Consider the following 23,561-nt stretch of genomic DNA (forward strand, 5'->3'; position numbering starts at 1 on the left):
TTCCTCAGTAGTGCGAGGAAGGCAAAAAAAAACTCCGGAAATTTACAAAATTGCTATACAGGTATTATTTCAATCAGATCAGATAATGGAAATGGAAGGTGCCAACCACCTAAGGGTGGATGAAGTATCGTTTTATATTTAGATTTCATTTTTGTGACAAAGCACATGTTTTAAGGTGTTTTTTTCATGGATATTTTTTCCTGCACGCTTTGTCGTCTAACTTTGGCATCGAATTTTGTAAGCTTAAGTAAAAAATATGTTCGAAAAAATTCTTGTTTTTGTTATCAATCATGGTAAAAACCAAAGTCATGGATGCTTTATGCAACTAGTTAATTTACGGTTTCGGGAAGATCTTCTCCTCCGGGTTGCACAGTCCCGGGTACTTTGGATTGCATCCGGTGGCACACTGCGAGCAAGCGGAACCGGCCACGTAGATCGGCTGGCTCGTAATCTGGGTGATGGCATAGTTGCACACCAGGTTCTGGTTGGTCCACCCATCGCCGTCCACGTACCGAACCATCGCGCAACCCACGGCCGTACACCGGTCCGACACGATCTGGGTAAAGTGACCAATAGCGGGACTAAAAAGAAGGTAAATTTATGTTTTTGTTGACATTTACAAAGCACCAAGTAAATTTCTCACCCAGTGTAACCCTTCGGATACGAAGCCATCAGTGCCGGGTTGGCTACGGCATATTCCGAATACCAGTCGTTGATAAAGTCCCGGATCACGTCCGAATCGACATAGTTGGTGTTCTGAAACGCAAGGTTGGCTATATTCTGTCCCGCGTTGGAATACTGCGGCGTGTTACGGCATTTGTCATGCCCATACTGACAACGGCGGACATTGGCCGCGGCAATTGCCGCCAGTTCATTGTCCCAGCGCTGAAAGAAAAACAACAACACAATCGAAATTATTACCCCGGTTCATTGCTCAAAACGCCTCACCAATGTTGCCATCCGGGCCGCCGACGGGTAGAACGCGCTGGAGGAGTAATTCTGCTGTCCGCTGGCCAAAAAAAGTGGCTTCATGGTGTCGATCTGCTGTCGGACTGATTGCGTTTTAGAATGTGTCTCGTTGTTTTTATATTGTCTCAACGTTGGAGCCTCTTCAAATAATCAAACAGAGACGAATTGGTCCAAAAGGTGGACATAAATAATGGACGATAACTTCAGATAACATTCGACAGAAAACGATTCAAGAGAGAAAGTAGAAAGCAATTACCGTAAAAGCTATTATCACTAACTCTGAAAACCACGTTTAAAAGCTGGACACATATTCCTAAACCTCCAAACAATAGAGTATATTCCGAGAACATGACAGTTGAAGTCAGCAAAAATGAGCAGTTGTTAACTGTTCCGCAAAACATTTGTTTGGTTTACAAAATATTGTTTGAGGTCTATTTTCGGTTTTCGAAAATAGTTATAGTCCGCAGGGGTGTTTTCCTCCACAAATTATTTTGAAAATGCAGAAAACTGAAAGTTTTTCGAAAAAATGAACCTGAAGTGCCTACAGTCATGCAAAATATACAAATAAATCTTTAGTTTATAGATTTTTCGATCCAAAAATTACAGATATTTTTAATGATAATATTTAAAAATTAAAACAATTCAGTACAATTCTGTACAACAATTCTTAAGCAGAACGGGACACATGGGTGAATAGGGACAGCTGTTTTAGCATTGTTATTGCCTAATATTTGGATATTTTTAGATAAAACAGACAAAGAACAACAAACATACCGCATCGTTTTCAATATTTGAAGCTTTCAAGTGCTCTAAAAACTGTCCCTGTTCAGATTGTTGTCCCGTTTCGCCCGCCCCCACTGCTGTTCTTCTGCGGCTTTAATTTTGACATGATATAGATAAAATTCAGATTTATTTTTAAGGAAAATACAGATCACCCTAAAAATAATCTGGCATCGTTGAGTGCCATTAACTTGAAAACTGTGCACTTTACAAACAAAATGTGTGAATTCATTTTTAATTGCAAATTTTATTTCTTATATGAAAACACCGATCGATTTTTCTTTGACTTTTTTTTTTCCAAAAATACCTATTTTGAAAAATCAGCTTTAAATATCGAAGACACCAAATTTTATCTAGTAATCTACGCCTTCTACGACCAAATTTATAGAAAGCATCTGAGCAAACCCTCAAAAATCCGTTTTTTTTTTAATGTGGCAATTCAAGGTTAAGTTTTAGAGAAAAGTGGTATTCAGGGCACTTTTAAAGCTCTTAAAACAAACATTTTTATTTTTTGACAAGTCAATTTGGACTTAATCTAATCTAATCTAACACAAACGCAGCCAGTCCGATGAAAGCATGCTGGAAAGTCTTGTGATTAGATTACGCCCCAAGCACTTTTCTTGTCTATATTAATAATTGCATTACATCCGAGATCACCCGAAAATGTAATACAAAAATTAAAGCGGCCAGCCCTACTACGTTGTGTTTACCGCAGAGAGGATTCTGTGAACGGATCACATTCCACAGAATCTACAGGGGAGGAAGGATGCGTGGACATACCGTACCAAACGCTCCGGATCAGTTAGGTGTGGTTTGTTAGTGTAAATTTGGCAGATAATTATATTTTTAGGGGGAAGTGGATTTGGGCAAAATGGGATTAAGGAATGGGAAAGTGAGGAAGGGGTAGGAGGGCTATTGAATTTATAGTATAATAATATAAGGGAATATAATCATTTTGCAAATAATGATGGAAAGCTCTCACCAAGAATCAGCAAATCTTAAAATCTTCGAAAGACACAGCCAGATTGTGTCCCAACCTGCAGCTCTTAAGTTCTTAGGAGCCGCCAATCCGGCCGCATCAAATCAGCCAAGATTTCCTCGTCATCTGCGCGATTGAGGCTCTATCCCAGGTCAGCGACGTCTTCCCGGACATGCAGCAACGCAACGCGAATCCCGGATATCTCCACTATCTCCACCTTGTCCACTGCCACTCACAAGTTCGTCTAGAACTAGCCGATAAGAATTTGACGGAAATCCTCAGAAGACGAAAAAAACGCGGAGCGAAAAATCAAACAAACCTTTGACAAGTCAATTTGGACTTAAGGGTCAAAAGTTACAGCGATTTTATGGTAAAAAAGATGCAAATTTAAAACTTAAATATCTCGAAAAGGCACCCCCATAAGGTTTTCCCCTCGAAAAGGTCCCATAAGGTTTTCCCTTGAGAATCATACTTTTTCAAATGAAGATATCTCGAGTTTAAAGAAAAACACCCCTGGGTTTTTCCAGCGTTTGTAGTGTTGCATCTCCTCCTTCAAATGCATCCTGGTGCTTAAAATGTGGCTTGCGCCTTTTCGAGATATTTATGTTTTAAATTTGCATCTTTTTTACCTTAAAATCGCTATAACTTTTGACCCTTACGTCCAAATTGACTTGACCAAAACATAAAAAAGGTTGTTTTTTAGAGCTTTAAAAGTGCCCTGAATACCACTTTTCTCTCAAACTTAACCCTAAGTTGCCACGTTCAAAAAACTGACTTTTGAAGGTTTGCTCAGATGATTTCTATAAACTTGGTCGTAGAAGGCGTAGATTACGAGATAAAATGTTGGTGTCTTCGACAAAGTTGCTTGGATTGGCAAGCCCAACAATTTTCTAGAAGAAAAAAAAATTCCAAAAATATTCCTGAAAAGTTTGATTTTCACCACCACCCTAATTTCCAATCAAACCATAATCAAATCCATTTTCGACTTAATTTTGCGATATGGACCACTAGGGTGTGATATGGTTGTATGGAAAAAAAAGTTGTCCAAATTTAGCTAGCACAGCAACTTTTTGGTTCCTTATAGGGTTCTTAACAACTCCCCAAATTTTGGTAACGATTGGTTAAGTCCCCACTTTGCGCAAAGTGATTCAATTTTCCATACAAATTTTTACAGCAAAAATATTTTTTTTGAATTATGATATTTAAAAAATCTACGTTTTACGCTATATCAAAACCGGATTCATATTCAGATGCTCTGGAATGTGCTCTACAAAAAGATACAGCGTGTTCAAAACCCGTCTAAAACGTGTTTTTTGATCGAAAATCACGTTTTAGACGAGTTTTGAGGACGCTGTATCTTCTTTCAGGAGCAAGTTAGCACCATACTCTCTTCGAGAAAGTTGTAGAGCACATTCCAGAGCATCCGAATATGAATCCGGTTTTAGTATAGCGTGAAACTTAGATTTTTAAATATCAAAATCAAAAAAAAAATTTCCCATACAAATTTGTATGGAAAATTGAATTGCTTTGCGCAAAGTGAGGACTAAACCAATCGTTCCCAAACTTTGGGGGGTTGTTTAGGACCCCAAAAGGGACTAAAATAATGCTGTGCTGGAAAATCGTTTTTGATATTACACCCTAATGGACCACTGTGTATTGTTTTCACGTTGTTATTGGAGTGTTGGTAATAGTCGGACACAATCGCCAAAGATTAGGATACCTTCATTAAGGGGTGATACTGAGCCTGACTTTAGGACAAAGTGATTTTCTACCATTTTTAAAATAGTGTAAGCAAGGCACCTGGTTATTTTCATTATGTTTAAATCATTAAATTTTACATGTATTCCCATCCGATAAAAATGACTCCATAGGGCGTGTTCTGCAATGGAATTCATTAAATTTCCGTTTGAAGTGGAATCACTCGATTATGATGATGATTATGATTGACCGCAAATTTCTTGAAAAATCTGATGATTCAAATTATCACAATCAATTTTAAATGGAAAAAAATTACCTGGCATTCTCCACCAGGAGAAATTAATTCATTCTGGAAATTTTGCCACACTTTGTGTCACTTGAGCATTCCTGGTACGAATTTCCGGGAGCGTGATTGAGAATGTCTGACAGGAAGGACGTTGGCGACGTCACTACCGGGAAGCAGTGTTATTTGGTTCATTTAATTTGCGACCTCCAACGCCGTCATGCTCTTGGGAAGCTTTGGAGAATGCAATTGTGCACCGAGAAAATAAATAAATATTGATCTTTAAAATTTTAATATAAGTTGACAAAAGTAAATAGTATCAATCATGATTTACTTGAATTAAAAGCAAGATTTTTTTTGTCCAATTTTTCAAACTTTCAAAAAAGGAACCTCTCTTTTTTTCCACTTTCATTTTCCGCGTGAAAAGCTCGACAAAATTCCCGCCGGCCAGCAGAACGAATGAAAAATTGCATAAATATGAACTCCAACGGGGCCGGAATAACCGGAGGTGGCATTGTGAAATGGTTTGCGTCCTCAAGTGAGAAAAAAATGCCACCCGACTGGCCTTAACTGTTGAAACAGGACACAAAAAAAATGAACGCGGAAATGAAAATTAAGGCACATCGTGATAATTGCGAGCACATAGAGAGAGAGAGAAAGCGAAGCCAGTGAAACCATTAAAATGCATATAAATATTAAATCTTTGAGTTTTTTTTTGTAAAGCCGAAATAAGCAAATGCGCATTTCAAATAAAACAATTTTTCATAATATGCTAAAAACAAATTTCCTGCCAGAAATATTGAAATAAATAAAAGAAATTTTTCGCATAATAAATATCACAAAAAAAAGTTCAGCTATCCTTCAAAGTGACTTAATTTTACCTCTGCTGTGGCCACAACTGCCATTGAACTTGCCGACAAAGCGTCAATTCGGTGGCCATGCCACAGCAACACAATGCGGTCAACCACTCAATCCTTAATTGACCTTAGCCACACCACCTCAGTTCAATCAACCTTGAACCTTGGACGAAATAAAAAAAGAGAAAAAAAACATGCATAGTAAGTTGACGCAAAAATATTTTTTTAAACTAATTAAACGCAATTATTTTCAATAGCAATTTACATATTTAAAAAAAACTCAACAGATTAACACTGATTCTTGTTTCAACGGGTTAACGTTACCATAATGACTATCATTGATCTGCCTCAATTCAAGTTGCATCGTGTCAAAATGAAGCACGTAACTAAACAAAAAGTCATTGTGAAAATTGTGGAACGAAACACTCAAAATTTAATTAAAAAATTGGACCTTTTCACAACAAAAAACTCTGGAAACATATACTAACAGTGTTTCCTGCTCACGTCAGTTGATATTTACACAAAATGGGCAGTTTGTAAATATCTTGTTTAGTTGAAAATGTTTACATTAGTCGGAAATGTACGCGTGTCAAACGTCTTCTGACTAAATTTCCTTTGTCCAGTTGTCGCACGTGCAGCCATTTTCAGGGTGTATCAAGAAAACACGTCGAATTTTGGGGATCTGTGAAGCTACACCAAATGGCATTCTTAACTAAAATAGCACGAGCACGATGAATTGAGAACTAAGCTTGTATTGTTTTGAAATGTTTGTTTTGGTTAGAAAACAATTGTTTTGTTTTATTTTGGAACATTAAGGTGATGTAGAGCGAGACATCACCTTAAAATGTTCCGAAAAGACGAACAAAATCGCACAAGTACCCGGAAAGGCCCACGGGTACGTACAAGTTACCTGTGGCACACATACAATCTCACACTCACATGCGAACTCTCTGATGAATTATGGAACAGCACGAACTGTACGACCGGGGCTTAACGGGGGAACTGGTGTACGGCAGCTTCGAGCGAGTTCAGGGACCTTTCCGCAGTCATGCAAAAGTTTCGGCCCGGTTTATGTGTGAGTATGGCACGTGAAGGTTATTAGGTCACACACTCACCACGCAGGGTGGGGGATCACGCGATAAGCCCAAAGTGGGTCAAGGCCGTTTGGGTGAGGCTTTCGGGGGCACTTGAAGGTCAACTATGCTCGTGGAATTACCCTTGGTTTTTCAGCTTTTACGATTTAGCAATGGGTGGGCGAGCAAATCAATATCGAGAAATGGTCATGAAGTTCAACTTCAGTTGATCCAACAAGAGTGTGGCGTAGGTGGAATGGCTTTTCGGACTTGATTGCAAATAACTTGGAAGGTTTAACTAAGAAGTTCAATCAAATTTATTGTTTATGTGTTGAATAAGGAGAGAAAGCGGACAACCAGCTGAGTTGTGAGGATATTTAATTTCATGAAAACAAAACAACAATGAAGATTCTCTGATGAAGCCAATTGTAATGAAAACGATGGAGAAGTAGCGGAAAGATGACAACCCAGGGAGTTATTTCTTGAAGCAAAGTCGACAAAACACCTTTTTTGTTCAAGGTTGCGATCAAATTCGGTCCCAGAGAACCGAACCAATCATTACTGTATATCTGTCTGTGTATATTATTTGCTCATATTTACAACAAGAATTGCTTTCCGGTTTTGTTTGGAATAGTTTGAAAACACTACCAATAATCAAATAAACAAATGCAGCGTTTTCTTCCTCTCGTTGAGTGATTAAAACCAAGCTTGCGCTAGTGCCCGCTAGGTGTCTCACTCGGAAGAGAGAAGAAAGCTCTGCGACTGGTAGAGAGAGAAATGGAGAGGGTGGGTTTTACAAACAGTGAAGAAATAACCCAAAACTTTAAAGAACAACGAACAAGGAACTGCTCCCCCCCTCTGATTGGGGAGGGCCAGTTCTGGCAGTATGTATATAGCGGCGGTCGGGACGTCCGTCCATCGGTACTACGTGGTTCCAACGGCGGCGGGAGACGGCCCGGAGCTGCTCGAGTCTAGGTTGGAGTCCTCCTCTACAACGGCTGGAAGACCTGGGTGGAGTTGGGACCTGTGCTGTTGCTGTTGCTGCTGCTGCTGGGGATTCTGGGCATCACCAGCTGCTGTCGAGTGGGAGATAGATGTTGCTGAAGTCGTTGCTTCCGGGGGCTTCCCGGCAGACTGCTGAGGCTGACCTTCCGCGGACTTCCCTGTGGACGACAACAGTGACAAGTGAGTGGGATCGGTGCCTTTGGGGGCGTGGTCGGCCTCGGTTTGCTGTGAATCGGGTTTGTTCAAGGTAAAGGTTACATAGTATCGCTTATTGCTATCGAGCTTCTCGGATGGCAGTGTAATGATTTGCTTGTTGCTACCGTGGGTCAACTCTAGGGCTACCTTACTGCTGCTGGGACCTGCGGCGGCGACGGCTTCCGCCCCCGGACAGTTCCGGTCCGTCGGGTTGGTGAGGATTTTCGGCAGGAAAAAGCTGCCAACCCCGGTGGAAGATGATTTGTACGGACCAAATCCAAACTTGGGGATGGTGTGGTGGTTCATCATGGGAACTGAGGGGTATAAGAGAGGGTTTGTCAGCGGGCTGCATACCTTCAGGAAGGGAGAACTTACTGTAAGCTGCACAGGGAATGCCCGTGTACGCGTGGGTCGCGTGCAGACATCGATGCGTCTTGGTCGTGCAGTTCAGGGCCCGTTCGTAGCGGCTCACGTCCGGACTGAGGCGGCGCTCGGTCTGTTTTGGAGGTTATGTTTAAAAACGATTAGTGGCCCTTTTTGGACAGGGGTTAATCTTAACAAACAACTGCGTCAATACAAAGTTACTGTAATTACGGGGTTTGACAAAAGTACAGGGTTTTAGCACTCCGATTACGGTGAGTCTGTCTTGGTGGAAACGGGAGTTCAAAGGATTACTGATGTATGATACACAGTCTATGATCTATGATTCTGAAGAGGTGATAAGAAGTGAGGTGCTAACGTGCAAATTGGGTGCATCTCAAACGAAAAACCAAGCTCTACAAATATATCAACTGGTGAGCAATCTCTGGAAAACTCAGTTAACAAGATTACTTGCTGACTCTGAGCTCAACTTGTGTGCACCCTAAAGGACTTCAGGGGTGGCAGAGGTGGCTTATCTAATTAACACCTTATCATTTGCACACGTGAAGCTTGCTGGTAAACCAGTTTTCCCAGCCAGTTAGCAGTGGCTAGGAGGATGGGCATGTTTGGTTTTGCAGAATTCAGGAGCTGGAGCTCTCGGAAACTGGGAGATAAATTCGTTTTCCATTCTCCCTGCAGGGGACTGGTTGGCACGGCGGGAAGTATTTTCAGTGCTATTACCACCGATTTCAATACTTCTTTTCGAGTGTGGACTTCACAACTCAAGTCTTCTTGAAAAATTAATTACCAAAGTAAAAATAGTCAGGTAAATGTTTGCAATGTAAAATGCTGAACCTCTTTCAAATTTGTTAAAAACTATGTTGTCTTCAAAATCTAAATATCTTTATTTTAACATTTTTTGTAACTTTTCTGTACCAAATGTCCTGATAAAATGGTGTTTCAAATTACTTGAAAAATGTCGTGTCATGGAAGGCTTTTTTCCTGTCGTGTTTTTCCTGCGAAAAGAGTGCTGACCCCAGCAACAACAAAAAAAAGTGCTGAGTTGAGCAGCTGAGTGCACTCATTTTCACTCCAGTCAGCGGCGCAACATTTCCCTCCCGGGGTCTGTCCCAGCCGAGTGTAATCGGGAGTGTTTACTGGGTAGATCAGGACTTATTCCTTGTTTTTTTTCGCTCTCTTCTTCCTGAACTTTGACTGGTTTTGGGAGTAGAAAAAAATGAAGCAATTCTCCCATCAGCATTTTTATTTTGGTTGTGGTTGTAATTTTTTTAGTTAAAAAAATAATTCAAATAACATTTTCCCACCCAAACTTAAACAACCGCTGATATTTGTTTTTTCTCGCCTAGTAGAATATTTTCCCGAACCACTTATGACCACCAGGGAAATTTACTGTAATGGAATAGTGGGGTTTGCTGCCGCTGCTCATTTCTCTGACGTGCCACTAAATTAAAATTTGCTCCGTTCATGCATACAAAGGAGGGACGAGCGCGCGCGAATCGTTTTGCATAAATTTGCACCACGTCGTCGTCTTCATTCAACACTTGGTGGAAAAAAAAAATCTTCTGGGGTTGAGTGATTTTTTGGCGCCCCAAGGCAAGTTTCTTCTGGTTTGGTTCCTGCGGGGGTTTTTTTTTCTGGTGATGGTCGACTTGGGAGTTTTTTTTTCATCCCCTCAGGACGTAATTAGAGCGTGGTGATTGGGATTTGCGATGCAATTGTTCGGGCGAGGGGGATTAACACACTTTCAGGGATATTAATCTGCTTTGAGTGAGGGTAACTGCAGAGCCATTAGGTTGAACTTTGAAAAAGCATGGCTATATATGCCAACATTTTGAGGAACACTGTTGACATAAGCTGGTTGTTTTCAATTTCGTTGATGACGACATGGAAAGGAGTTCCATCTGAAAATTACCATTTGAAATAAGTTGACTTCAAATTGATGATACAGTTTATTTTTCGATTGAATCAGCAAAAATTTAAGGTTAAATAAACAATTTAGAATTAGTAAAATAACATACTCTGATTATCAATTCGCCAACCGAAACCGGTATACCAAATTTAAATGACAAAAATAGTAGTTTATGCAACAAGTTGCAAAAAGAGGATTTTTTCAGCACGAGTCGTAGATTTATCCAACGAGGTTCACCGAGTTGGATAAATACGAGGAGTGCTGAAAAAATCAAGTTTTGCAACGAGTTCCATACAACATTTTTTGCAATTCCAAAAAAACACACACTGAGTGAAATTTTAAGTCAAATTTTCATGTATTTTGTCAATACATCGTTTAAATCAAAAAAATGTTGAAAAGTGTTACTTTTCAAAACAAGTGCTGAAAAGTTCAACTTTTCAGCACCCATTTGAGTGCTGAAAAGTAGAACTTTTCAGCATTTATTTTGAAAAGTGTTGCTATTCGATTCTGTTATGTTTGGTACAGAAAAGTAGGCTATTTCGTCGTTCAAGAATGACAGCAAAAGTAAGTAGTTTCACGACGGAATTGCAAAAAAGAATCTTGAACTTTTAACACTTGTTTCGAAAAGTAACACTTTTTAACATTTTTTTGATTTAAACGATTTTTTGACGAAATACATGGAAATTTGACTTAAAATTTTCACCCAATGGGTGTTTTTTGGAATTGCAAAAAATGTTGTATGGAACTCGTTGCAAAACTTGATTTTTTCAGCACTCGTCGTATTTATCCAACTCGGTGAACCTCGTTGGATAAATGTACGACTCGTGCAGACAAAATCCTCTTTTTGCAACTTGTTGCATGAACTACTATTGTTATATTGTTTTTTTTTTAATACTTCTTTACATTTTATTTAAACGGACGAACACTTGCTGTGCTACCCGAGCAGAAGGAAATAACTTGAGAATAACATTTTTTGACATTCGAAAATACTAGTCCAATAAAATTTTATGTTATTTATAACAAGATTGGTTACTCGTCGTTATGATTTTTTTGTTATTGTATAACTAGAGGTGGGCAAACCGCTCTTTTTCAGGAGCCGGTCATTTTCGTTCGCTCATTAAAAAGAGCGGCTCTTTTGAACGGCTCTTTCGGTCTTTTTTTTAAATTTTGATGAAAATGCTAGTTTTTAAAAAATGGTGGGCCTGTTTATGTTTTTGTTATTTGACTTTTATAAATTATTTGAAAATAAAAACTAGACATAACAAGATGCGTTGAAACCCAAAAGTTATGGCGGTATTTTTATCAAAAATTTTACTCGAACCTAAAGGCTCGAATAATTGAAAGGCACCCAAAATTTTACTGAAAAGACGGTGTGATTGTCTATGAAAAAATTGAACAAAAATGAATAAGTAAGTTTGAAAACATTTAAGAGAAAATTGCAATATACCTGCAGCTTCTAAAATGCCCCTCTTTTACCATTTATCCTGAATTTCTTGAAAAAGTATTCCATAGAATAATTATGGGATTAATTTTGTATTGGCATTGAAATATTTAAAATTACAAAAAATACTACTTTAGTACTACAACCGTCCCATCTTGGAACGGGTCTTTCGAAAGATCGGAGTTTCAAAAAGAACCGCGACTCTTTTTTGGTGAGCCATGGTTCATTCGCTCTTTTTAATGAATCGGCTCTTTGAGCGACTCGCTCTTTTTTGTCCACCTCTAGTTTGCCGTAAAATGATTGGCTTTCAACACTGACAGCATTTTTTCTGCTTGCAAAAAAACAGGCAACTTCTAAGCTAGTTTTTTTTCAATTTTAAAAACTTGTTTGACCTCGAAAAACTCAAACTGAAAAAAAATTAAACTAAATTTGGTTTGGCAAATAACTAGTTGTAAATAATTTTAACTTTCTTCTTCGTAACTTTCACGATATATTTTCTTTCCATGGAGTAGACTAATGTATCCATTGACACAATTGACCTTAATTTGTTAGAATGTTTTTTTTTTTCCATCTGGGACATCGCAATACAACCACAGCTTTTATCTAAATATGTTTTCTGGATCAAGTCGTTTGTTAACTTACAGAAAAAAAAGAATGCTCCACTCATCTTTCATTTTTAAAGAAACAAAGGTCTCGGGTTCGGTTCCCGTCACTGACATTTTTTTTAGGAGGAAACTTTTTTGAAAAATTTTTCAGGAGTAAAAAGTTTTCAACCATCTCGTGCAAAAAATCTTCCAGTTTGTTCACTGAACTGTCTTACTCTCAGTCCGTGATATATTTCCTCTCTGATGGGTTCTTCTTCAAGAAGCATATTTACGACGATCTAGCATTCATATCCCCACTAACATTGTCGAGTATAAATTACCCCTACAAGTGCTGCTCATGTGAGGAAACTGGTCTTTGAATCCAGTTTTCTTAGCAAAAAAACAAAAAAAAAACGGCAAGAAAACGAACGTTGGCCACAGACAATCAGAAAAAGTATTTATTTTATTTTTTTACCGATTTTCATGACTTTGTGTTTGTGAGTTTACTTGAGTACGGTAAAATTGAAAACATCAAAAGACAAAATACTGTGAAAAGTGCAGTGAGTGCATTAGAGTGAGTCAGTGAAACGGAGTGATGGAAAGAGAGAAAGAGATAGAAGGAGTGATGTGTGTTTGTGTGGCTTAGAATAGATGGTACCTCATCTGTCATGCATACCTCTTGCTGACAGAGCGCAACCGATGCGCGCACGAAAGAGACAGTGTGGGCGAGATAGAGAGGGCGAAAGGTAGGGAGGGAATATGGTGGATGACACGTGGATTAAGAGTGCAGTATTTTTTTTTGGTTTTTGATAATTTGTGACATGTTGGCAGGTTGGCGACACACGCAGGACACGATTAGAATGTAAAGAAAGAGAGAAACGATCGGTGAGAAATGGAACATGGAACGGCAGAGAATGAGCGCTGGGTTTGAGGGTACGTCAAATTGTCAGTTTTGTCGAAAAATGTCACCAACTGTCACATGGGTGACATTTGCAGAATCACACTTCAGTGTTTAGGTTTCGCTATAAATGTGAGATAATAATAGTTGAAGTTGAGTGTAAATTCAAGTTAGGTCAGTAAAAAATCAATAAAATCTGTCAACTGTCAATACATGTCACCGTCTGTCAAGTACTGTCACTGAACGTCAATCTATCTGTGCGTTGACTCAAATTAATCTTTATAGCTTGATGCCATAATGCCCTAATTTCGTCATCGCACAAAGAGAGCAAGAGCACCCATCAAGCTGGATTTGAATTAAACTCCAAAGTATCGCGTCTTGCGTGACAGATCTGGATTTTATAATCAGTACTGCTGCAAAAGTCACAATGGCACGTCAGGCTGCCATCGTTAAACTCGGGAGATGCAAAACTGGAAATTAGCGCGCTCTCGTGTCGCAACATCGAAACTGATTGAGCAGTAAAAGTGTTTTCATTAAAGCTTTTACTGCACTTCTCAACGGGGAGGTCGATGAAATTACGCGGAGTCGGGTAGTCAAGCAAATCGGTAAACAAGCTTTAAAACACGTGCAGTAGTATGCTTTAATCAGGGCAATTGAGTTCTCGTCATGAAAAGAATTCTTTTGTATGAGATGTTTTGTTGCTTTAGTTTTTTTCTCATGTCTCTATAAGTCTTCGTCCCAAGTTGGTCGGTCCGTGTGCGACTTGGAGTCGTTAGTATTATGTAGTAAAACAAAACAAGCTCACGTACACCGCCAGTTGTTCAGTAGTAGACAAACACACAATTGAGAAACAAAATAGAAATGTACACATACGTTCAGCGAGCGAGCACACAGACATTCAGCAAACACACACACAAGACGACGAAAGTCCAACACGAGTTAATAGAACAGTCGTGAAGTGACACATTCAATTACGAGTTGAGTTGGGAAAGAATTTGTAGGGACTGCCCTTGATTGTTAGCTAGATTTGTATAAGCAAATATATCAATTTTATGCTTTTTCGTTTATTGAAAACAATGTTTAAATTGTTGTTTGAAACACAGTGAAAAATCATGATAATATTAAATCTGAGAAGAGGTACATCTTTTATGTCAGGAAAAAAACTTTTGCAGTCTCAATTGTGGTAAAATTACAGCATTAAAGAGTAATATTTAACCTTCCAAAAGAACATCTTCCAAATTTAAGCAATGTTTTACTGTGTATCCACAAAATTATAAAATTTGATTTTCTGGAAAAAAGTTATCAGATTTCGGTATTAGAACTGATCTACCATGCGTCTCCAGCAAAATGTACTGGAAAATCATTTCTATGGAGTAGCATGGTACTTTAAGTTTGAAAATTTAAGTCTTATTTTCTTGTGGAACACAACCAAACAAAATGTATGTCAATAATTATGCAACATATTTTTTCTATGTTGTTATTTTCTCCTAGAAATTTTAACTTTTAGCGAAAAATGTAAAAAAAAAACAAGCTTTTTTACTTATTAAAACATGGTAGCGTCATCACATTATAGAAGACTGACCTCAACCTCCAATTGTGGGGAGATTCAACTTCCTCAAAAATATTTGAAAACTCATTCATTCCTTTGAATTATTCGCAATTCCTCCGTAGTCTTGGAATTCCTATTCATTCATACTACACTCAACCTCCGGTGGGTAACTTTTTCGTTTGTTACACACATTGTAGAAAAAAGTAAAAACTGCTCAAATGGGAGTGCTCCATTTGTGTCAAACCATCGAGGTTTCAGTGTAGAGTGGTTTAAACTGGGTAAATTTTCCTTCCATTACACAACTCAACATTTTTGGAGTTGATGTCAGTAAGCGCTTCGGCTTATTCAAGGTATGATAGATTTGGGATCCCTGAATAAGCTACACCCAAAGTTAAAGAACGAGGGGATAGTCCTCACGAAAAGAAACGTGAGGAAAGTGCTATTTTGCGAGAGTATACTGCCCATGATCGCATAAATGTCCCATATGCATTTTCAACGTTTTTGAGTTAATGATGCAGTTTGGTTCAAAATCGTGTGCTCTTTCAGAAAAGCCTATAACATCCAGTACTTTGTTCTAGAAATCAGGTGGAAATCCAGTTTTTTTTACGAAAACTTAACACGTAGCCTTATGTATGGGACAAACTTCATATGCGTTTTTCTCGGCTCGCTGTTTTTGCATATGGGACATTTATGCGAACATGCGCAGTATAGTCCTCTGGCGTGTTCATTCGTTCATTGGAACAGTTCATTCTATTGAGTGGCTTATATAGACAAATGACCGCCACTTAGTCACCGAACCTTGGTGGCCCATACGGCAAAGGCACGATTCAATATGCCGAAGGTCTTGGGTTCGAGTCTCGGTACCGGTATTTTTTTTTTGATAGATGAACTTTTTTTGAAGATGAACCCATGAGTAAAGTACTCTCGGTAATTTCGGGATTTATCCTCTCAGTCCGCACACAGTACCATTTTACTACCGAATCGTGCTCTTTATCCTCTCGTATGCCGATGTCCAGTTCAGGGTGTACAATCGAAAGGAATTGAATTCTAAGAGATTTCCCGGCCAATAAATAAAAATGTAAAGTTCGGGTGTAAATGCTATGCAATCATCTCAAGCATCCCTACGCAAAAGTGAGATACCAGCAAGAATATTAGTGGCCTGTAACTGAAGGAAAACTGAGCAAGCTGAAACCACCCTAACCCACACATACGCCCAAATCACACACACACTCAGACCAAAGCAAGAGTCCAGCCGAACACTACGGCGACACCACACTCACCTCGTCGTACACCTCGGAGATGTTCTGGAAGTTGTAGGTCTCGCGCTTCTGCAGCGTCTTCAGCGTGTCGTACAGGAACAGCTCGAAGTTCTTGAACGAGTACTCCGAGTACGGGTACCGCTTCAGGGTCGACCCCGTCTCGTAGCCCAGCTCGATCGTCGACCGGTGGTAGTCGTCGACGGCCCGCTTCACCAGCACACTCTCGTTGATCTTGGTCGACCGGATCTGCAGGCTTTTCAGCTCGAGCAAGTGTTGGAAGATTTTTCTTTCCATGTAATATCTGGAACGTTTCGAGGTTTCGCGGACGGAGTTGGGAAGGGGCGGGAGGGGGACAGAAAAAGACATATTTTTTTTCGAGTGTGTGACAGGAGGAGAAATCAGAGGGAATTATAAAGATGCAATTGGTGGGTGGTAGGGGTTGCACAGAAAGAATTAAAAAAATCAAACGACTGAGTAGAGATCCAAAGTCATTTTAGGAGGTCACAGCAAACGCAAGTTGGGGAAAGAAAATGTAAAGAAGAGAGGCACACGAACACTCACACTGAAATCACAGACACAAAAAGAAATGGACAAGGTGATGGAGTTTGTGTGAGGTGTGGGCGAGCAGTTCTTCGCAAAATCATTTCATGAATAATTGTTTGAAAATCCCTGCACAATTGTTTATTTTGAAAAAAGTTGCCATCTTGATGCCATCATTATGTGACGACATACTATGTTTGTTTGTCAACAATCCTGCAGTTGGATGTGTAGTGTCCAGATAAAATTATCAATAATTATTAACCGTGTTCGGTAAAACCGATTGAATATGATCGGGATGAACTCGCAACGATCGAGTGAGATCGGGAACGATCGTGCGAAATCGTGCATGTATAAAAAGGCATTTTTATTTAATAAAAGATTCATTCGAATCTAGCCGTCAGCGAGTACGGAGACAGTATAATTTGATATTTAACTTAATCCTAAATCCGAGTCTTAAAACTATTCCCTAATTCCTATTTAAATTTATAAGAAGTTTACGCGAGTGAGTAAGTATATTAAAAGTGGCGACGAGTGAAAACGTTGAAAACGCGGAACGCGTCGTGCAGTGATTTTTGGTTTAACACAATTTGTGGTTGCAGATTTAAGGCGGAGAGGTTCAAACGGATCTAATTAGTCCAGAGTGAACAGACGTGAGTATTAAGTGACCTGCGAGAACCGTAGATAGTCTGTAGTTAGTGATCTTAAACAGCTATTGCACGGAGATTCCTCGATTAAGCGCATATTGAAATTTTTGTGAAAACCCATCTCTTCATACCGATCACGTGATTAGCAGACTCCATTTTATAACAAATCTTTTGTTCTATTCACAGCCGCACACACGCACCAGCCGTCCCAAGCCGATCATCCTCGGGATCATCCTTTTGTTCGCGGCGTGAGATCGCGGTAATCCGGCGGTGAGCAGGCTTGACGCGGTGAGAATCGCTAATCCAGATCGTGAGATTTGACAAGTGAGGCGTGAGTGAGGAATCAGGGCGGCGAGGCCAGACGATTTGCTCACGGTCGGCGAGAAGCACCAACCGACCCCGCGGACACGTGTCATCAGCAGCATTAACCCAAGAGTTCAGCCAAAGCTACGGTCACACTCCTGCGGTTACTGTAAGTAGAAAACTTGATTTTTTTTTTCGCCCCAAGATGTCGTCTGTTCCCGGCATGATCGGTTCTATCGATCATTACCATCGAAGCAAGTCTTTTGCCAATTATGTTGAGCGATTTGAAGTAATGTGCAAACTCAACAAGGTGGCTTGCGATGCAGATAAGTTGTCGTGGTTTATCTCTGTGAGTGGCGAGGACGTTTTTGATGAAATTAAATTGATTTTTCCTAAGCAAGAAGTTGAAAAACTTGAATTTAAGGAAGTTGTTAAGCAGCTGAAAGGCAGGTTTGATAAAGCTGTGCCAGCCATGATGTATCGATTTGATTTTTACAACCGTTTTCAACTTCTTAATGAAAGTTCTGAGAATTTTGTACTCTCAGTAAAACTTCTCGCTGAAGATTGCAACTTCAATGCATTTAAAGATGAGGCTCTTCGCGACAAACTTGTTATGGGCATTAAAGACAAACGTTTGCAACATAAACTGCTAGAAGAAGAAGATTTAAGTTTGGCGCAGGTTGAGAAGATGGTAATCAACACGGAGAGGGCTGAAAAACGGGCTCAACAAATGGGTGAAAATCGTGTGGAAAATGTTGGTGCTACTGCTAGCGTTCTGGCTGTTCATCAGCGATTGGGACCAAAAGTTAATTCTTGTTCGGGGAGATATCGTTCACGCAGCAGGAGTCGTGATCGTGGTCATGAGCGCAGAGGACGTGACATGGATCGCAGAGGCCGAGAAGTGAGTCGTGAGAGGCGAGATTACGATCGCAGATCTCACAATCGTAATCACAGCTACGATCGCAGCCACAGCCGTGAACAAAATTACTACAACAATGCAATTTGTAATTATTGCAAAAGAAAGGGACATATTAAGCGTTTTTGTGATTTGCTTGCGGGTAAACAAGTTAAAAGGGTGAATTTTGTTGAAGAGGATACTCCTGAAACTAAACCGGTTTTTGACAAATTCAACAGAATCAGAATCAACAACTCTGAGGATGATGAAAGTGAGATGCAGTGCATGAAAATTGGGGATAAGAAGACCTTAAGTGAGCCGTGTTTAGTGGATGTTCGAGTTCATGACAAATTTTTGGAAATGGAAGTTGACACAGGGTCAGCAGTTGCTGTTATTAGTCAACATTTGTACGAGCAATATTTCAATGAAATTCCTCTTAAATCTTGCAATAAACGCTTGGTTGTGGTTAATGGTTCGGGTTTGGAGGTGCTTGGACAGATTTCTGTTGAAATTGGGTTGAATAAGCGAACCGAGACCGGAAATTTGGTTGTTTTGAGGTGTTTGAAGAACTTTACACCACTTTTAGGCAGAGATTGGCTTGACATGTTCTATCCTGGCTGGAAAACTCAGTTTTTACCGGCAAATATCATTGGAAATTTGGATTACAAATCAACTGACACAGTTTTAGGTAATCTTAAACTGAAATACAACAAAGTGTTCTCTAAAGACTTTACTGAACCAATTACAGGGTACCAAGCTGATCTGACCTTTAAATCAGAACAACCAATTTTCAAGAAGGCGTATCAAGTTCCGTACAAGATCAAAGACAAATTCAATGAGCATTTAGACATGTTGGAGCGACAGGGAGTGATCACACCAATCAAGGCGAGCGAGTGGGCTTCGCCAGTTATTGCGATTGTAAAAAGGATGGGGATTTACGCATGGTAATAGATTGCAAAGTTTCTTTAAATAAAATACTGATTCCCAACACTTATCCTCTACCCCTTGCTCAAGATGTGTTTGCTTCATTGGCTGATTCACAAATATTTTGTTCTTTGGACTTGACGGGCGCTTACACTCAGTTAGAGTTGTCGCAACGTTCAAGGAAATTTGTTGTAATTAACACACCTAAAGGTTTATACACCTACAATCGCCTTCCCCAGGGTGCAAGTCCAAGTGCATCAGAATTTCAACAAATTATGGACCAGATCCTGAGAGGATTAGAAAGAGTGTGTTGTTATCTTGACGATGTTCTTATTGCTGGAAGAACTTATGAAGAATGTTTGGACAAGTTGGAGCAAGTCTTGGAAAGACTCTCCGATGCTAATATTTCTGTAAATTTTAAGAAGTGTAAGTTCTTTGTGACATCTTTGCCATATCTTGGTCATATTATTTCTGACAAAGGTATTTTACCCTCACCTGAGAAAATTTCTACAATTGCCAAAGCAAAAGTTCCACAGAACGTGACTGAACTCAAAGCGTATTTGGGACTAATAAACTACTATAACAAATTTGTGCCAAATTTATCAGAAAAATTGCGACATCTGTACAATCTTTTACAGAAAAATGTCAAGTTTGAGTGGTCAAAAAACTGTGACGAAGCTTTCAATGAAAGTAAAATTGCCTACTAAACGCTAAACTTCTAACTTATTATGATCCTAGAAAACCATTAGTAGTTGTGACTGACGCTTCTTCTTATGGTTTAGGAGGAGTTTTGGCACAAATGATGAATGGAGCAGAGAAACCCGTTTGCTTCACATCTTTTTCATTGAACTCTGCGCAGAAACGTTATCCAATTTTGCATTTAGAAGCTTTGGCTTTGGTATGTGTTATCAAAAAGTTCCATAAGTTCTTATTTGGTCAAAATTTTAAAGTATTCACTGATCACAAACCCCTTATTGGCATATTTGGAAAAGAAGGCAAAATTCTCTTTTGTAACCAGAATCCAACGTTATATTTTGGAGTTGTCCATATATGACTTTGAGATTGAGTATCGACCTGGTTCAAAAATGGCGAACGCAGATTTTTGCAGCCGTTTTCCCCTGGACCAGAAAGTGCCTACTAGTTTGGATCAGGAGTACATCAACAGCCTGAACTACACAAATGAATTTCCAATTGATTTTACGCTTGTTTCTAAAGAAACAGAGAACGATAAGTTCTTGAAAGAAATTTTGAATTTTGTCACAATCGGTTGGCCAAAAACTATACCAAATCAGTTCAGAGATTTTTCTTCGCAGAGGGAAAAGTTGGAAGTAATTGATGGTGTTTTGCTGTTAGAAGATCGAGCGGTAATTCCAAGCAGTTTGAGAGAAAAGATTTTACAATTATTACACCTGAATCATGGAGGAATGGTGAAAATGAAGAAGTTAGCCAGAAGGACAGTTTACTGGCCAGGCTTAAATTCAGACATTGAAGACTTTGTTAAAAGTTGTGAATCTTGCTCTCAGATGGAAGTTGTGAGGAAACCGGAAGCTTCGGGGTCCTGGATTCCTACCACAAGACCGTTCAGTCGTTTGCATGCAGATTTCTTCTTCTTCCAAGGAAATACTTTCTTATTGATTGTTGACAGCAATACTAAATGGTTGGAAGTTGAATGGATGCGTTTTGGCACTAATGCAAGACTTGTTAACAAGAAATTTGCGGCAATGTTTACACGCTTTGGTTTACCGGATGTAATTGTTACAGACGGTGGCCCACCTTTAATTCCACGGAATTTATTGGTTTTTGGAACAACAAGGCATAAAAGTTCTTAAAAGCCCGCCGTACAATCCTGCCAGCAACGGCCAGGCTGAAAGAATGGTGAGAGTTGTCAAAGATGTGCTAAAGAAATTTTTAATTGATAACAAAACGAAATCTCTTGAGATGGATGAAAAGCTTAATCTGTTTCTAATTAACTATAGAAATGGTTCCTTAAACTCTGAAGGTTTGTTTCCTTCTGAAAGAGTTTTCAAATATACACCAAAGACCTTGTTAGATTTGATTAATCCAACTAAAACTTACAAACACAATCTGGCTGAACCTCCAGCACAACGATGTGTCGTTGACACTGAAAAACTTGATCCTCCAAATGAATTGGATAAAATTGAGGCAGGGGATAAGCTGTTGTATAAAAATAGTCACGATACCTTCCCAAAGTGGGTTGAAGCACAGTTTATTAAAAAAGTGTCTAAAAACGTCTTCCAGATTCAAATTGGCCGACACGTGGCTACGGCGCACAGACATCAGCTGAAGGCGTTGCACGTTCCCAAACGTGGGTCCGTGAAGATGTGTTTTGCGGCCAACAGTTACAAACGCAACTTCTCCTCAATCGATGACGATGGAGGATTACTCGGGCATTCGAGGGATTACGCGGTGTATCGTAAGCAGAGAAAGGTTGACAACGAATCCCGCAGTCCTGTTAGAACGAGGTCGAGGGCCAGATTGGAGAATCAGCAGGGACACAATTAACAGATCTACCTTTGCGTTCAGGTGCAAGTTCTAAGAAATGCACAGTCGAACCAATCATCATGAAAAATACATTTTTGCGCTGAATTAAAGTGAATTTGAAATTATATTTCTTTCTGATATTGTTAACAGTGTAGTATATAAGCAGTGAAATGAAATTAAGTTTATATTCTCGATAAATATGAAATCAAATACAAATTAGAATGAATTTGCTTAAGAGGGAAGATCTTGTAGTGTCCAGATAAAATTATCAATAATTATTAACCGTGTTCGGTAAAACCGATTGAATATGATCGGGATGAACTCGCAACGATCGAGTGAGATCGGGAACGATCGTGCGAAATCGTGCATGTATAAAAAGGCATTTTTATTTAATAAAAGATTCATTCGAATCTAGCCGTCAGCGAGTACGGAGACAGTATAATTTGATATTTAACTTAATCCTAAATCCGAGTCTTAAAACTATTCCCTAATTCCTATTTAAATTTATAAGAAGTTTACGCGAGTGAGTAAGTATATTAAAGGATGGTGATGGCGAAGTGAAGGAAGAAAGGTTTTTGACATTTTAAAGCCCGCCGTCTAGTTCAGACCCGCCGTCTAGTTCACCAATCATTGAGTCGAAAGAATTTTCAAACGACTGACCGTACAATAATTTATTTGCTTTGAAACACTTTAATGTACACTGATCCACCGGTGGTTGGTCACTTTTTCGTTTGACACTTTTTTAGTATGCACCCCGTTGGTTGGTAAAGTCAAACTAAAAAGTTACACAAAAAAGTCAAACTAAAAAGTGACGAACTGTCACTTTCTACACGGCGCTCACGCACACTATCAAAAAAAAAAAACGTTTGGAAGTATATGTGAACTCCGTGTAAAAGGGGTGTCAAACTAGAAAGTGACCCCGTTCGTGTGACAACAGTTGGTGTCAAACCATCGCGGTTTGAGTGTACTAATAACGAATCTTGGACCATTTTGTGACATCTTTTGACGGTAGACATTAAAAGGGGGTTGTTCATTGCCAATCATCAATAATGCAAGCGGAAGGTGATGGGTTCAATTCCTGTCTGGCTCGGCAAAGTCAGATTTCTTCAAAGAGTATTTAAATCTACTCACTGGAAAAACTGATCGGTAAGGGATTGGTTCCAATCCAAAGTTCGTGTGTTCGATTTTCGTACCGGGATGATAGAGTTTAAAAAAAAATCTTTTCACTAAAATTTTAAGTAAAACAATATTAAAAGCAAATTTTTCGCAAAGAACTGCCCGAACAAACCCGGGAGAATGGAACGGTTCTTGTGAGGATGTTGTGAGGAGTTCGGTTCTCGCGTGGAACTTTTTCACGGGACGACGGATGCCGATTGCGAGATGTCTATCTGTCAGAGCGCGTGTTGCTGGCCGGTTTGATTGGATTGGGGTTTTCGGTGAGGTTTGTGGATGGTTCCTTGACGGGTTTGCCAATTTGGTTGCAACGGGGTAGGAAGATGTGGGGTGGCATGAGGGGTTCGCACAAATTGGTTCCACTTTTTGAACGTCGACGATTTTGGGTTTGAAATTCGGTGCACGTAGCGCTAATATGTTGCACGATTTTTCACTTCTTAATTTTGCACTCTACTTTTTCTTCTACACGCTTTTCTGAGGCGTCTTTATTTTTCTACAAACACAAACGTGGTCGTGGATCGGGCTACTTTTTCTTATTTTATGGGTTTTCTAACGTGTGCTAACTAACTCGGTGGGTTTCTCGTCTTTCCCTGTTGGACGTTTTTGGTGTTAAGTTCTTTGATAGATGCACGGAAAAGATCAAACTGTATTTGAAAAGTGTGAAATTTCTAATTATCCTAGTTTGTTTTTACCATCTCTTCCGTGCATCCAGTTTCGTTC

At 39.4% G+C, this 23,561-nt stretch overlaps 3 protein-coding genes across 13 annotated transcripts in view; 1 reads left to right on the forward strand and 2 right to left on the reverse strand.

Annotated features, from left to right (window-relative positions):
• Window positions 1-255: 255 nt before the first annotated feature.
• Window positions 256-1,328, reverse strand: LOC6033015 (venom allergen 3 homolog). 2 transcript variants are annotated; one of them, XM_038249812.1, is made up of 4 exons: window positions 1,226-1,328; window positions 949-1,107; window positions 644-885; window positions 256-581 (listed from the first exon to the last, which is right to left on the reverse strand). In XM_038249812.1, exons 2-4 carry the CDS (start codon window positions 1,030-1,032, stop codon window positions 335-337), a joined length of 573 nt encoding a protein of 190 aa, XP_038105740.1. In that variant the 5' UTR covers window positions 1,033-1,107; window positions 1,226-1,328; the 3' UTR covers window positions 256-334. The 2 variants fall into 2 exon arrangements, with proteins under 2 accessions (XP_038105740.1, XP_001843523.2); XM_001843471.2 differs by having other exon boundaries at window positions 949-1,286.
• A 5,817-nt stretch (window positions 1,329-7,145) lies between these two features.
• The window catches only part of LOC6033013 (ankyrin repeat domain-containing protein 12), a 103,287-nt gene continuing 86,871 nt past the window's right edge, over window positions 7,146-23,561 (reverse strand). For 5 of the 8 annotated variants that reach the window (XM_038255365.1, XM_038255372.1, XM_038255360.1 and 2 more), the window contains 4 exons: window positions 15,882-16,161; window positions 12,831-12,836; window positions 8,215-8,335; window positions 7,146-8,153 (listed from right to left, as the gene is read on the reverse strand). In XM_038255365.1, coding sequence (XP_038111293.1) covers window positions 7,564-8,153; window positions 8,215-8,335; window positions 12,831-12,836; window positions 15,882-16,161 — 997 coding nt within the window. In that variant the 3' untranslated portion in view covers window positions 7,146-7,563. The remainder of the gene's footprint in view (window positions 8,154-8,214; window positions 8,336-12,830; window positions 12,837-15,881; window positions 16,162-23,561) is intronic. The other 3 variants (XM_038255384.1, XM_038255379.1, XR_005277411.1) reach the window with 3 other exon arrangements.
• LOC119767245 lies at window positions 16,633-22,110 on the forward strand. 3 transcript variants are annotated; one of them, XM_038255417.1, is made up of 3 exons: window positions 16,633-18,930; window positions 18,991-19,186; window positions 21,426-22,110. In XM_038255417.1, coding segments are annotated over exons 1-3 (1,575 nt in total). In that variant the 5' UTR covers window positions 16,633-17,552; the 3' UTR covers window positions 21,427-22,110. The 3 variants fall into 3 exon arrangements, with proteins under 3 accessions (XP_038111345.1, XP_038111341.1, XP_038111332.1); XM_038255413.1 differs by having other exon boundaries at window positions 16,633-17,050; window positions 17,231-19,186; XM_038255404.1 differs by having other exon boundaries at window positions 16,633-19,186.

The sequence above is a fragment of the Culex quinquefasciatus genome, chromosome 1 (genome assembly GCF_015732765.1).
Source record: "Culex quinquefasciatus strain JHB chromosome 1, VPISU_Cqui_1.0_pri_paternal, whole genome shotgun sequence".
Lineage (NCBI taxonomy): Eukaryota > Metazoa > Arthropoda > Insecta > Diptera > Culicidae > Culex > Culex quinquefasciatus.